The sequence below is a fragment of the Maylandia zebra genome, linkage group LG23, assembly GCF_041146795.1.
Source record: "Maylandia zebra isolate NMK-2024a linkage group LG23, Mzebra_GT3a, whole genome shotgun sequence".
Taxonomy (NCBI): domain Eukaryota; kingdom Metazoa; phylum Chordata; class Actinopteri; order Cichliformes; family Cichlidae; genus Maylandia; species Maylandia zebra.
Window position 1 is genome coordinate 35,107,971 of NC_135188.1, and position 12,597 is coordinate 35,120,567.

Here is a 12,597-nt window from a genome sequence, read left to right on the forward strand (position 1 = left end):
TCGTGCTGCCACCTAGTGGCCACTAGTATTGAGGCAAAGTATGTGTCCCACCTGGCCAGGTCTTTGTCCTTGTTAAGGTGCTGGAAGAAGGAGGGCTCACAGATGAGCTGCTCCTCCTGACAGACCTGCTTGCAGGAGTGCCCGGGCTCTGCCAGCTTCACTTGCAGGGCGCTGAGGGGAGGCCACATGACCTGACCGTGACAGAAGTCCTGAGGACACAACATGATGTTAAACAACAGGAGTGCAAAAAGGAGGAAAAAGGAAAAGGAAAAAAAAAAACGTAACTCTGTAATACCTGTATGCTTTATGTAAAGAAAGTAAAAATAAGTTAGCTCTGCCGCTCTTTAAACTAACTTTCATATAATTGGTTGCCACATGCAAGCAGGAGGTTTAAACGGGAGGTGGGCGGGGCTTCTGTGCTCGGAGATTACAGAGATCCAAGAGCTTAAAAGCTGACAGAAATGAAACGTGTAGTATTCTTCGTACACGTGCCGACCTCATTATTTAAAAAACATGTCCGTCTTTAATATGATCTTCCAACACTGTAACACAATATGACAGAAAATAAGAGCAAAATTAATCTGAATAAAAGCATTTTGTTGGCATGTTATACCTTTAATTTGAAGATAACAGGAAATGATCAGGGAGATGACAGAAAGGTGTTGGCCTACCTGTCAAACTCCATTAAATTCATCTTTATTGTAGATTTTGTTCATTTCATGGGATGTTTTGATCGCTCTTATAGCTTCTGCTTCCTCTCATATTTCATTTTGCTTTGATGTCTACTTGCTGTAAATGCTTATGTTGAGTTATTTCGACAGGCTTTAATCTTTGAATTTTAATCAGCGGCAGCTGAACTTGCTGGTTTTGAAAATCTATACGGCCCTGGGGACGCCAACCACAGCTGAGGGTGGCATGAATTAAAGCCCGACATGATTTCATTCTGACTTGTGTGCACGTGGAAAAGATGGAGAGGCGCTCTGCAGAGGCAGTACCTGGTTCTCGATGAAGGCGTTCACTCTCTGCAGCATCCCCTCGCAGGTGAACTCATAGGGCAGGTAGGGCTCAATCTGAATAACACAAAACACAGACTGTTAAAACACGTGCAGGGCGAGGGAGCTTGTAAACTCTTGTGCTCGACAGTGTTTCTATATGATGACGCTCAGAGAGCTCCTCCCGGTGAAGCGTTAGCTTGCTGTCTGATCTTTGCGCCGCTGAAGGAAACTTCAAACGGGGGACAACCAACAACTGCAGCCTTTGTTGCTGAACTGAGTCGCTCCGTGCTCCATCTGAGCTTTTGGCTGCTGGGAGGAAGCAAGGATGAGGAGAGGGGAAGGGAGGGGGGGAGCAGGAGGAGAGCCGGAGCCTGGTAGGCTGCGTCTCGCCACGGATCACGGCGCATATGAGGCTCTGTGGGCTCGTCCAGTGAACACAGGCATTGTTCTGACCAGCTCGGCGGAGTACAACAACACAACGAGGTCCTGAGTCCAGTTTTAAATATGCATGGGCCCGGACCAGGAGACGGAACACGATATCTCCATCAATCCTCCTGCGGCTCCAACAAGGTTTTCCTTAACGACTAACCAGCCAGGACGCCATTTACACAATCACACCCTCTTTTTTGCTCCGTGTTAAGACATGTGAGGCACACTTGCTTTTTAACTTAGAAGAAGAAGATTTGAAGATTTGAATTTTTCAGATTCATTCACTGCACCTCATCATATAAGAAATCTATGAAAGCAGCTGTCCACATTTTTAGTCAGTAAACAAATTCATTCCCTCTTCACACCAAATACTACAGCAAAGGGAATGGAGGCATTAATGTTAGTTAAAAAAAAGCTAACTCACACTCTTTTCAAGTCCAGCCACAAGTTCTCGATCAGACTGAGATCTGGGCCAATCCAGAACATTCACCTTGTTGTCTGTGTATCATTTCTCTGCTTTGGTGCATATTTGTCTGCATTCATGTCCTTCTCTGCCTTTACAGGCCTTCCAGGGCTCGCTGCTGAGAAGCACCCCCAGAGCATGATGCTGCCTCCACCATGCTTCACAGTGGAGATGGTGTATTTGTGGGGTTGTCCATTAGACTAGATGCTGTAGCATCTAGTCTAATGGACAACAAGCTCAAATTCTGTCTCATCAGGCCAAAGAACCTCAACTGGACAAATCATCCCAGCAGTTGGAAATCTTTTTGTAACCATGTCCTGACTTTTACTTTTCAATCTGTTCTCTGAGTGGCTTAGAGCACTCTTTTGTCCTCATGTTGCAATTGTAGCAGGAATACTAAAAAAGAGACTGGACCTCCCAGACACAGGAGGTTTTATGTCACAATCACTTGACACATCAACACAGGTCCATTTCACTAACAGTGACACTGCTGGAATCAAACATGTTTATGTAGAGCAGCAAGAAGGTCTGTACAACAAACAAGTGTACACTGAAGCTCATTTAACTTCTTTATTCATTAACCCCCAACCGGTCGCGGCAGATGGCCCCGCCCCTCCCTATTGTGGAAAAAGTGGTGATGCTTAAGAGAGAAGACTGGCAGCTTAAAAAAAAAGCACAAGAATTTCACAAGTGAAGAAATTGAAAGAATAGTGTCAGAGGATGAAGCTGGAAAAAGCACACCTTTGGGAAGTGCCTGCGCTGCAATACAGATCAGGTGAATGTTGTGTCCTCTGAGATTCAGACAGCGGCTCGGATGGAGAAAAAAAAAGAGAAAAGGTCTGACATTTAACTTGATAAGGGGGGTAAAAAAAAGAGTAACTGAAAGAAAAAATAAAGAAGGAAGCAGGTTGAGAAGAAGGCGCGTCAGATCTGTCAGCTCATGATGAGAGACTCACTGCAATTACTGACTGAACACCCAGGAGCCAGGCACTGGCAAGAAATGAAGGTGAAAAGTGCTGAAACCCAGTGAGGATGAAAGGGGCATAAAAGGGAATTTGAAGATGACTTGTTGTGTTTGTATTTAAGTTCATTTAAGGTATTAAAGTCTGTCAGTTAAAGCTTGCTGAATGTGCAGCGAATTTAGTTAAAAGATGTTTGCAGCTATGCAGCAGTAGGGCCGAAAGCTTGTGTGTCTGTACAGCACCTAAGGGGCTTCTGCCCTTGTTGTAGAAACAAATATGCAATAACATTTGTGAAATTGCACCAAATTTTAGCTTCTTTCAGTCGCCCGCGGTTACCTTTTGGCTGAGGATGGAGCGGATGGCCCTCTCTACTTCGGCAGAATTCTCGATATCCACCGTCCACACGTGGGGCCGACCGATGTACACCTCGGCGTATGGGTGCTGAGAGGTCAGCTGCAGGCAGCAAAGCAGAAATGAGAGGGGTAGGGGGGAGGGGTTAGGAAAATCAAACGATTTAAAAGTTATGGGTCGAGCTGCGGGGGACAAATCCTGCACTCCTCTCACCTCTCTCAGGGTGGGTTTGCCCTTGAAGAAGTCTGTGTTCTTGCTGCTCTTCGAAGGGTTGAACTTGGGGTTGAGGAAGGCACAGCCGTTGGCAATGGCCTCCAGGGGGGCGGGACCCTCGTAGGGGAAGGAAAGACCCACAAACAGCTGCAGAGGAGAGAACACACACGGCTGTCAGGCTCCATAGGCTGGATATCAACACACACAAGTCAGTAAGGAGGAGGCATGTGTGAACAGCAGTGTGCAGGTCCTGAAATAAGCACAACTAAAGGTGCCGGTGGGAGGAGGCAGAGGGGCGCCGAAGTTTACTGGCTGTGTTGAGGAGTCGCCAATAGTGCCTTGTAGAAACAAATCTCCCCTGTTATCAGCACAAATTGTGACGGAGGCAGCACATTTTCGCCATGAAACAAGGGAGGGAAAACAAGCCCGATAATATGAAGACATCACTTTTACGTTTACTCCTCCCACGGGGCTGAAGGAGTTTGATATCTTAGGCGTGGAGGTACATAACAGCTCAGCAATCAAATCAGATAGTAAACGATCATGGAAACTGGCAAAGACACCTTAGAACCGCCTTTCAGCTCTGAAACGACTCATTTAAACCAAGGTTTATGTCTTTTAGGTGTTTCTTCGGCTTGTTTGGCACCACATTAGCCATTACTAACACAGAAATACGTAATTTTTCTACTCAAACCTCTAAGCCTGGTTCTGCTGGAGGTTTCTTTCTGTTAAAAAAGCGGTTTTCCTTCCTGCTGTCGCCATGTGCTTGCTCAAAGGTGGCGTCTGACAATTTTCCACCACCATGTAGTAAACATGTAGTTTTCCATATTAAACAAAAAAGAAGGCTCTGTACAAGGAACGAGTGGCTTCTCAGCACTGAAAGTAAAACTGTGACATTCCACAAAACCTGACGGCCGACCGGGACTCTGGAAGTTTCTGGGTGTTTATGCTACGGTATAGTGTCTCCACTGTTTGTGCTTAGCCAGAATCCCAAACATTTATTTCAGTAAACAGTGAAAACGGGTGGAGGGTTCTAGAAGCAACTTTACTTCTCCTGAGTGGAAAGAAAGCAAATATTTGTGGAGCTCGCCTGCATGAGTAGTGAGACAGCAATCGAGAAACTGAGAGGGGAGGCCGGGTGCCAGCTGAGTGGCTTATTGAGTGGAGCCAGCTGGCTGACACAATGGCTTATCTGTGTGTTTGAGTCGGTGTTACATACACACGCTTTCTTTAAGTGCACAATGCAGCGCTGTGTCATGAGGTATGCCTGTAGTCACATGAATAATCAGACCTGTGGAGTGAATTCTGCTCTTTCAGCTGTGAGTGTTACTGAAATATTTCTGCCAACAGGTGGCAGCAAAGCACGTGCGTTCTTTAATCGCATGCATGCAAAGGCTCCTGAAAGCTGCAAACCAGTCAGCTGGTACTTGTAGGGAGAGGACCCAGAGGGGAGAAGAGCTGAGATAAACACACTGAATAACTCAGGTGGGAGTTTATGACTAACGCTTGCAAATTGATTGTAGCTAGATGTGAATGGATTTAAAAAACAAAAACAAGTTTATAGCACTGACCCACAATCTCATCATTAGTTTACAACGGCTCTGGAGTCCCGTGGTCATGGACAGGCTGACTTCAACACCATGCAGCTCTCCACATGAAAGCTGCTATCGATTTGGACCCCTGAGGAAACATCCTGCCTTACTCATGCAAAGGACACACACCTACGACACGAGAAGATTTCATTTCTGCTCTCATCGCTCAGCGTTAAAGTCGAGGGATGCAACTAATGATTATCTGCAGAACATCTGAAGGAAAAAAGTAGCATCAGTGCTAACAGTCAAATATGCATGAGGGCAATGCGGGAGTCTGTAACAGCAACTGTACAAAATATACAATTATTGTAAAAATAATCAACAGAAATCAATCACATTTTACCATGAGTACTTTCTTACTTAATAGAAATGATTGCTCAGTAACTATGCGCTCATGATAAAATATTGATATTGAATGGATAAAATATGATTGATTTCTGTTGATTTTTTTTTTTACAATAATTGTGTATTTTTTGTGTGTATGCTGTTAATGAAAAATGTGTTTTTGTTGTGTGAACATCCTGTAGTGTAATCACTGGAGCCTCAAAACTTTGCCTTTAAGCAACCTGACTACATGTAAATGTTCTGTAAACGCAAGTACATTCAAAAACTTTAGATTCAACTAGAATCTGGTCAAATTTAATGGATTTCATTGGTATACATATGCATATTTTCCTTAAATAAATAAACCTTGGATTTCATATATGTCAGCTGCATTTTACTAAAAATATTAATGAGGGCCAAGAATAGTTTTTTTTAAATACCAGTAGCCGTCTCTGAAAGCACTTAAATGTTGTAGGGAAGAACAGCAGTTACTGTAGTACAAGTTACCTGTAGTTATTAAATATCAAAGATCACTTCCTTTACCAGTTTTTTTTTTTTTTGGCTTGTTTGTTTTAAACACTTTCAGAAGCAGCAGCATAAACGTCCTCAGGGTTTTTTGCAAGCCTTGACAAAATGATCAGAAAAACAGTTTGAACGGGTGAGTGAAAGTGAGACTGTGCATATAAGAAGTTATATAGATATGAAAATATCATGTATCACCTTGCAGATGTGGTTTGAGGGCGGAGGGAGGGGATTTTTTTTTACTAATAAATGTGACGCGCTCACACACTAAAAGTTAAACTCTTATGATCAAATAAATGTTCTACTCTTAGAATTTAGTCAGGAATTAAAGTATCTGCTCTCTTTGACATCACACAGAAACATAGTGGATGAAATGGAGACTAACAGACACTTTAGATCAGCCTGAGCTTTCGGCTAACACCTTTATGCACTGAGCACATTGAAGATTTTTGATGCAAATTTGTCGTATAACATCGAAACAGTTGCGATTTTACTAAAGTTTTGCCAAAATCCACCCAAAAATGCACTATGATTAAACTGGAGTCAACATCAAGCGATGGTGAGCTGGTCCTGATGCTTCTAAACACTAATCTGGCTGAAGAGTTGGGAGTTCGCCTTGTAATCGGAAGGTTGCCGGTTCGAGCCCCGGCTCGGACAGTCTCGGTCGTTGTGTCCTTGGGCAAGACACTTCACCTACCGCCTACTGGTGATGGCCAGAAGGGCCGATGGCGTGATATGGCAGCCTCGCTTCTGTCAGTCTGCAGCTGTGGCTACAACTGTAGCTTGCCTCCACCAGTGTGTGAATGGGTAGATGACTGGGTGTGTAAAGCACTTTGGGGTCCTCAGGAGACGGCGACAGTAGGGAGAATTTCATAGTTTGATCCAGGAGTTGATGCTGTCTCGCACGCTTTTGTACGAATTTCAGGATATTCGTCTGTGGGGCAGTTTGAACTCTTTCTGGCAGAGTAAGGATCACATCCAAGGTGATCAATTCAGAGAGATTGGGTCAGTCATTCGACTCGAAACTGCATCTAGCTGTGTGTCTGAGGTGAAACAGTATTATTCTACCATCTTTATATCACTGTATATTCATTGTATATTCAGTATTGTTGGTGGTCAGATCGGTTAATTTGCATAAAAAACAAAATCAGAAAAATACAAGAGGTGAAATTTGTCCGTGGAAACCAAAGTGCTCTATAAATGATGTTTAATGTGTTCTTCTTTACATTACGGTGTCTGTCAAAGGTCAGACATCACCTGAACTTTCCAACATTATCTCATGCAACAATAGCGTCTTAGTTCTTAGCCACAGTAGCAGCAGGTGTTTTGCATTTCTGATTATTTCGACTGTCTTTCCCTGGAACAGTGAGCAGCTATTAGCCAAAAGACCTGAACACAGGTGCTACAACTTCCACAATCTCTTAGTAACTTGCAGAACTCAACGCCAGATCAAGATCATATACAAAGGAGAAGAAGCTGCTATCTGCACCTTTGTCTAGCATGTAAATTTAAGCTAACGAGGTATCTGGAGTGAAAGTTGTCATGCAAAACGTGCTGGAACAACATCAGATTTCTGCCGTTGCCACGCAGGGCTTAAAAACACAGTGGCTTCTGAGTGTAATGACCCAGCGAGTTAATTAGGCTGTTTGTTCATGATATTTCTAATCCCAGCACCTGCCATGGGATGTTTGAGTTTTCCCTTTATGCTGATTACAGCGGCATTAACGGTGGAGCAAGACAAACACCATTACCATACTAACACCATTTCTTATTTTGCGCACACTGCATACAGTAGCATAAATTGGTTGTTGAAAGCATGGTGTGTGCAGAAGGTGGAAAAACAGAAGCAAGAGAATCTAACAGGTTGAGTTAGACAGGTCTGTGAGACGGATGTGAGAAGGCAGAGAGAAAAACATCAAAAACCTCTGACTCTGTCAGTCTGCAACATGACGCAGCAACGTTTTGCTGCATGTCAGCGGTTTGATCATCTACGCTATTCACCTGATAGAGCGCAGCACGTCACAGTTTATTTCAGGGAATTTGGAGCTTGAACAACCTCCCCCCTTCCTTCAAATGTCACAAGGCAACATATTCGCAAAAGCGCCTCAACGCGGGAGCACTTTTAAAGCTAAACCTCACGAGGCCAATTAGCTGAGGCAGTCTGCTCGCAGGTAAGAGTAAACGTGTTGTTTAAGCGACGAAAGGACGAGTGCCTATAACGCCCCTTGTTTTGCTTGTAAACTCTTAAACAAGAATGCCGGAGAAATGTCTGGTTTTGTGCGATTTAATTGGCCGTTCCCCGATGGGTTTCCAGCCAGGAACGCATGTAATGAGAAGATATGGAGGTTTATATTATATCCCGGTTCTGTTGTGTGTTTACCTGCCAGACTTTGCTAATAAAGCTCTCGCTCCAGCAAATCATAATTCACTGCACTGTTGGTGGAGCATTGTTTGCCTTCAGTCTTTAATGATCCGCTCCACTGCAGAATGCATCGTTGTCTTTCTGTGCCTCAGTGCCTCGAACATCACCGGATCCTTGGTTTCAGGTGCTCAGGACAGAATCACTAATGTTTTATGGCTAAAGCAACTCTGCAGCTCTGCTAAGGACAAAGAGGTTTAGATATATATCCATCTTTTTTTCTATAACTGACTGTATCGTGAGCTGTGGCCGTCTCGCTCTGATGTCCCTCCCTTGCCTGAAAGTATCTAGTTTCAGAGGCTAAAGAAAATCGAAGCCTCCCCTCACCTCATTTTTTCCTGAAAGGGATGAAGACTGAAGCCAGAGAGATTCTTAGCTGAATCAGTGCCAGTTTGCACCTCCAGCGGATGTTGCTGTCAGCTATGTGAGGATCTTGTCATTTTCATTCTGTAGCTCTTTAGAAGTTTGCAGCTCGGTGGGAATTTTTTGGATACGTTTTCAAAGTGGGTCCACAGACCGTTCAGAACACCTCCCCTCATGACCGTGCAGTCTTAGCAAAACCATGACAGGTCATGGCAGACCTCACAGGAAATCGATTTAGCAGACTTCTAGGGCAACAGGTATGTTTGTGTAATGAATGTGTCCCAAGATAAATCAATCCGGTGGTAAAACTGTCTAGTTTAAAACATACATTGTATATCAAAGATGAACCTGCACAAAGCTGCAATAACTCTAATAATGTTTAACTTTAAGCCTTGAAAGAACTAAAGCGGACAGCTAATTATAGATATAAAGCAACTGCTTTTACAACAAGAGGGGACTGCAGCTTCTGGGAATTATTTATTATTTTTTACCTACAAGTGTTTGTTTTAATAGGTGTAAAACAAAGTGTTGTATGTTTAGCAGCCATGCATACATTCGTAAAAACCTAGAAACCTGCCTCTCATACGTCACTGCCTCTGAAGAGCTTGCTCTACACAACACATTGCCATGTAGTTGTCTTTGTCAGTGCGAGTGGTTGGAGTATGAATGGGGAAGTACCTCTGTGAACGGCCAGGCTCAGAGAAAGCACAGCCACTTGGCTCAAGGCTCTTTCAGAAGAAGACCTCTATTCACATAAAGACATTTTTTCCACCCAAACCTCCAATAAGTCTCAGAAGAATCACATATTTACTCCAACTTGCCTGTAGATTTATTTTTGTAGCACTGATATGTTCTTCAATATTTCTTTTTTCAATTTCTTTTGACAAGCAGACTAAATATAAAGCAAGAAGAAAAACATTCAGAGGTGATTTTGTAGTCACGGCGCATCAAAAAGTCCAAGGTTAGTTAATAAAGATACAGCGTTTCTTCGATATACTGCAGGTAAGCCTCGCTACAATTTCTTCATTATTTTAAAAAATGTCAGTGTGGCAAAGTGTGGGAGTTGATCTGTGGCTTTTACAGCCACCTAGTAAGAACTGCAGCCATGTACTTTTATTTCCCTCAAGGCTCATTTTTCCATGTTAGACAATTTAAAGTGAGGATCTCTCACCTTCGTTTCTCTCAGGAGGAATTGAAGGTCTCGGCCGCTAAGGATGCCGTGGTTCTTAACGTAGCCCGGGAGGTGCACGGTGCTGGTGCCGTGTACTGTGCCGTGAACCTCCATGTAGCTGTGAATGATGTCCAGGTACTTCTTCTTGTCCTAAAAAACAAATGGGGAGGAAATGAAGCAGATCAATTTAAATTAGGTTCAAAGCAGCATTCAAACGTCAACCTTTTTAGGTTAAACTGGTATAATTTAGAGACAAAATCTCCTCTCCTGCAAAAGCTCTTTGAATAGCAATTTCTGTTTGAGGGGATCAGTATCAGTATTTCATTTCGTGTCCTGGTGAACTTTTGTTCAGGCTACTCGACAGACCATCTGGCTTGAGTGGTGGGCTCAGCTAAAAATAGCACTGTAAAAGGAGCATCGGTGCACACAGTATCTGTTGTTAGTAAAGTCTACCTGATCTGTTATGCTCCTAAAGAAGAAGACCCAAAACCAAGTAATCCTGCTACTTTTACACTTAAAGTCATGCCTGGCCTGTTTCTACTGCACAGGAATGCTGACAAACTGATTATCAGGTCAAATGTGAAACATGGATAGAAAAACAATCTAATCTAATTTAAAGGGGCGTCTACTGATAACAGACAAACACATAGTTCCCCTGTGTTTTTGCCAGTGTTGTTACTTTTTTTTCTCTTCTTTTTAGCAATTTTACAATGGGGGAAAGGAGTTTTAAAGACAAACAGCTACAGCTATCCAATTGCATTGTGGTAAATGTAGGACAATTTTTTGATTTTAACTTGAGACAAATACTAGGCACTGCAAGTTGAGATATATCAGCTCCTTTTTCGGTAATTAGTTAAGCAACTTGCAGCCATACTTGCAGATGTTAAAGCGAGCCTGAACTGCAGATTCTCCACACTGGAACGAGGTTTAACTGTTTGGTTGGTGACATTTCACACCTGTTATTTTGAATCAAACAGACAGCACAAAGAGTTTGCGGTTTGGAGGTATTTCACACAGGTTTGAAGAGAGGACGGATATGACAGGAAGCAGTGCCGCCTCACAATAAACAGCATTCAAAGTGGTTTTCACTCTCTGTGTTTATACATTACTTTGCATTTAATCAGTTACTGCCTCTCTTCGGAGCCTCTTCATGTTAAAAGGGAGTTTTTCCTTCCCAGTGTAGCCAAGTGCTTGTTTGGGGGTGGGGGGGCTTGTCTGATTGTTGGGGTTTTCTCTGGACTACTGCAGGCTCTTTACCTTTCAGTGTAAAGCATACTGTTGCTGTGATTCAGTGCTACATTAATAAAACTGAACTGAATTTTCTCAGTTCATTCAGAGCAATAGAAGTCTACCAGCTGACATCAGATGCATGCCTCTCTACAAACTAATGTCAAGTAGAGGGACATGCAGCCCACAAAGGTGTCGTGGTAGATCATCCCTAAGCCTTGTTAAAGATCTCTTCCTGTTAAAAAGGAAGCTCTTCCTCCCAACTGTCACTAAGCCACATCAGATTGTTGTTTGCAGATTTAGATATGCAAAAGGTCTCAAAAGGACATGTGTTAGCTAATGATGAACAGAAGACACGGCAACATGTGAATTAGAAAAATGGGCTCTTTAAAAACTCCCAGTCAAAAGTTTTCTGGACTTGCTTTTGACATGGTTCTGCACATTATTCCTTATTTAGGCTATCATATTTAAGTTTCTCCCACAGAGAAACCCGCAGCAGGTGTTCGACTTTTAAAAACAAGGACATAACTGTTGTATAACCCAGCAACACTCGAACATAAAATGCTGAACTGAAGTGCAAAATATGTTTTTAACTGTATCCTGTGCCTTCTAAGCACTGAGCCCTGTGGGAGCGGGGTACAGTGCAGCTGAGCGCTCTTAAGGTAGAACCCTTCAGGGAGGCAGTAAGATGAAAGCTGCCACTCTTCTCCATCGTGATGTGAAGCCACAATTACCAGTATGTATGTGTGCGTACACACACACACACACACACACACACACACACACACACACACACACACACACACACACACACACACACACACACACACACTTCTATAATGGAACATTATTGTTTACAAGAGCTTTAACACTCATAGAGAGGCAAGGCTTCACTGTTGTTAAAAGTATAAATCAGATATCCTATACACGAGCCTGCCTTTGAATCTGTTCTACCTCCAGGATCTGTTCCTGCTCTGTGCTGTTGTGTGTGTGTGTGTGTGTGTGTGTGTGTGTGTGTGTGTGTGTGTGTGTGTGTGTGTGTGTGTGTGTGTGTGTGTGTGTCTCCCACAGTACTTCCTTTTGGGGGTTAAATTTCAGGTAGTCGCTCGTCAGGGTCCCTGGAGGCCTGGCTATCAGATGCCTCCAGCCAGCCTGCTGTAACTAAAGCAGCCTCTGTGTGTGTGTGTGTGTGTGTGTGTGTGTGTGTGTGTGTGTGTGTGTGTGTGTGTGTGTGTGTGTGTGTGTGAGATGAAGTCCTAATTAGAAGGTGAAATCACTATCCTGTAATCTCCTCACTCAGGAGGGCTGAGCCAGGATTTGTGTGCGTGCCTGTGTGAGTGTGAGAGGGAGTGAGTGAGAAGGTCTTTACTAATCAAGGTTACTGGTAGGTATCTGAAGAGAAAGCAGAACAGCGTTGAAACTCTAACGCGATGCTGCAGGAGCTCAGAAGACGCTAAGGAAAAAAAGACGAGCAAATAAACTGCTGGTCTATAACTCTGATATTTTACAAGTTTGTCTTATTTAAAGCAATAACCGAAATACGTCTAATGCAGTCTGGTGATTCAC

At 43.3% G+C, this 12,597-nt stretch overlaps 1 protein-coding gene across 2 annotated transcripts in view; it reads right to left on the reverse strand.

Annotated features, from left to right (window-relative positions):
- The window catches only part of mgat5 (alpha-1,6-mannosylglycoprotein 6-beta-N-acetylglucosaminyltransferase), a 107,477-nt gene that overhangs the window by 3,674 nt on the left and 91,206 nt on the right, over nucleotides 1-12,597 (reverse strand). For both annotated transcript variants that reach the window (XM_014413148.3, XM_076880774.1), the window contains exons 12-16: nucleotides 9,805-9,954; nucleotides 3,414-3,560; nucleotides 3,186-3,302; nucleotides 996-1,070; nucleotides 52-209 (exon numbers count right to left, since the gene is read on the reverse strand). In XM_014413148.3, coding sequence (XP_014268634.1) covers nucleotides 52-209; nucleotides 996-1,070; nucleotides 3,186-3,302; nucleotides 3,414-3,560; nucleotides 9,805-9,954 — 647 coding nt within the window. The remainder of the gene's footprint in view (nucleotides 1-51; nucleotides 210-995; nucleotides 1,071-3,185; nucleotides 3,303-3,413; nucleotides 3,561-9,804; nucleotides 9,955-12,597) is intronic.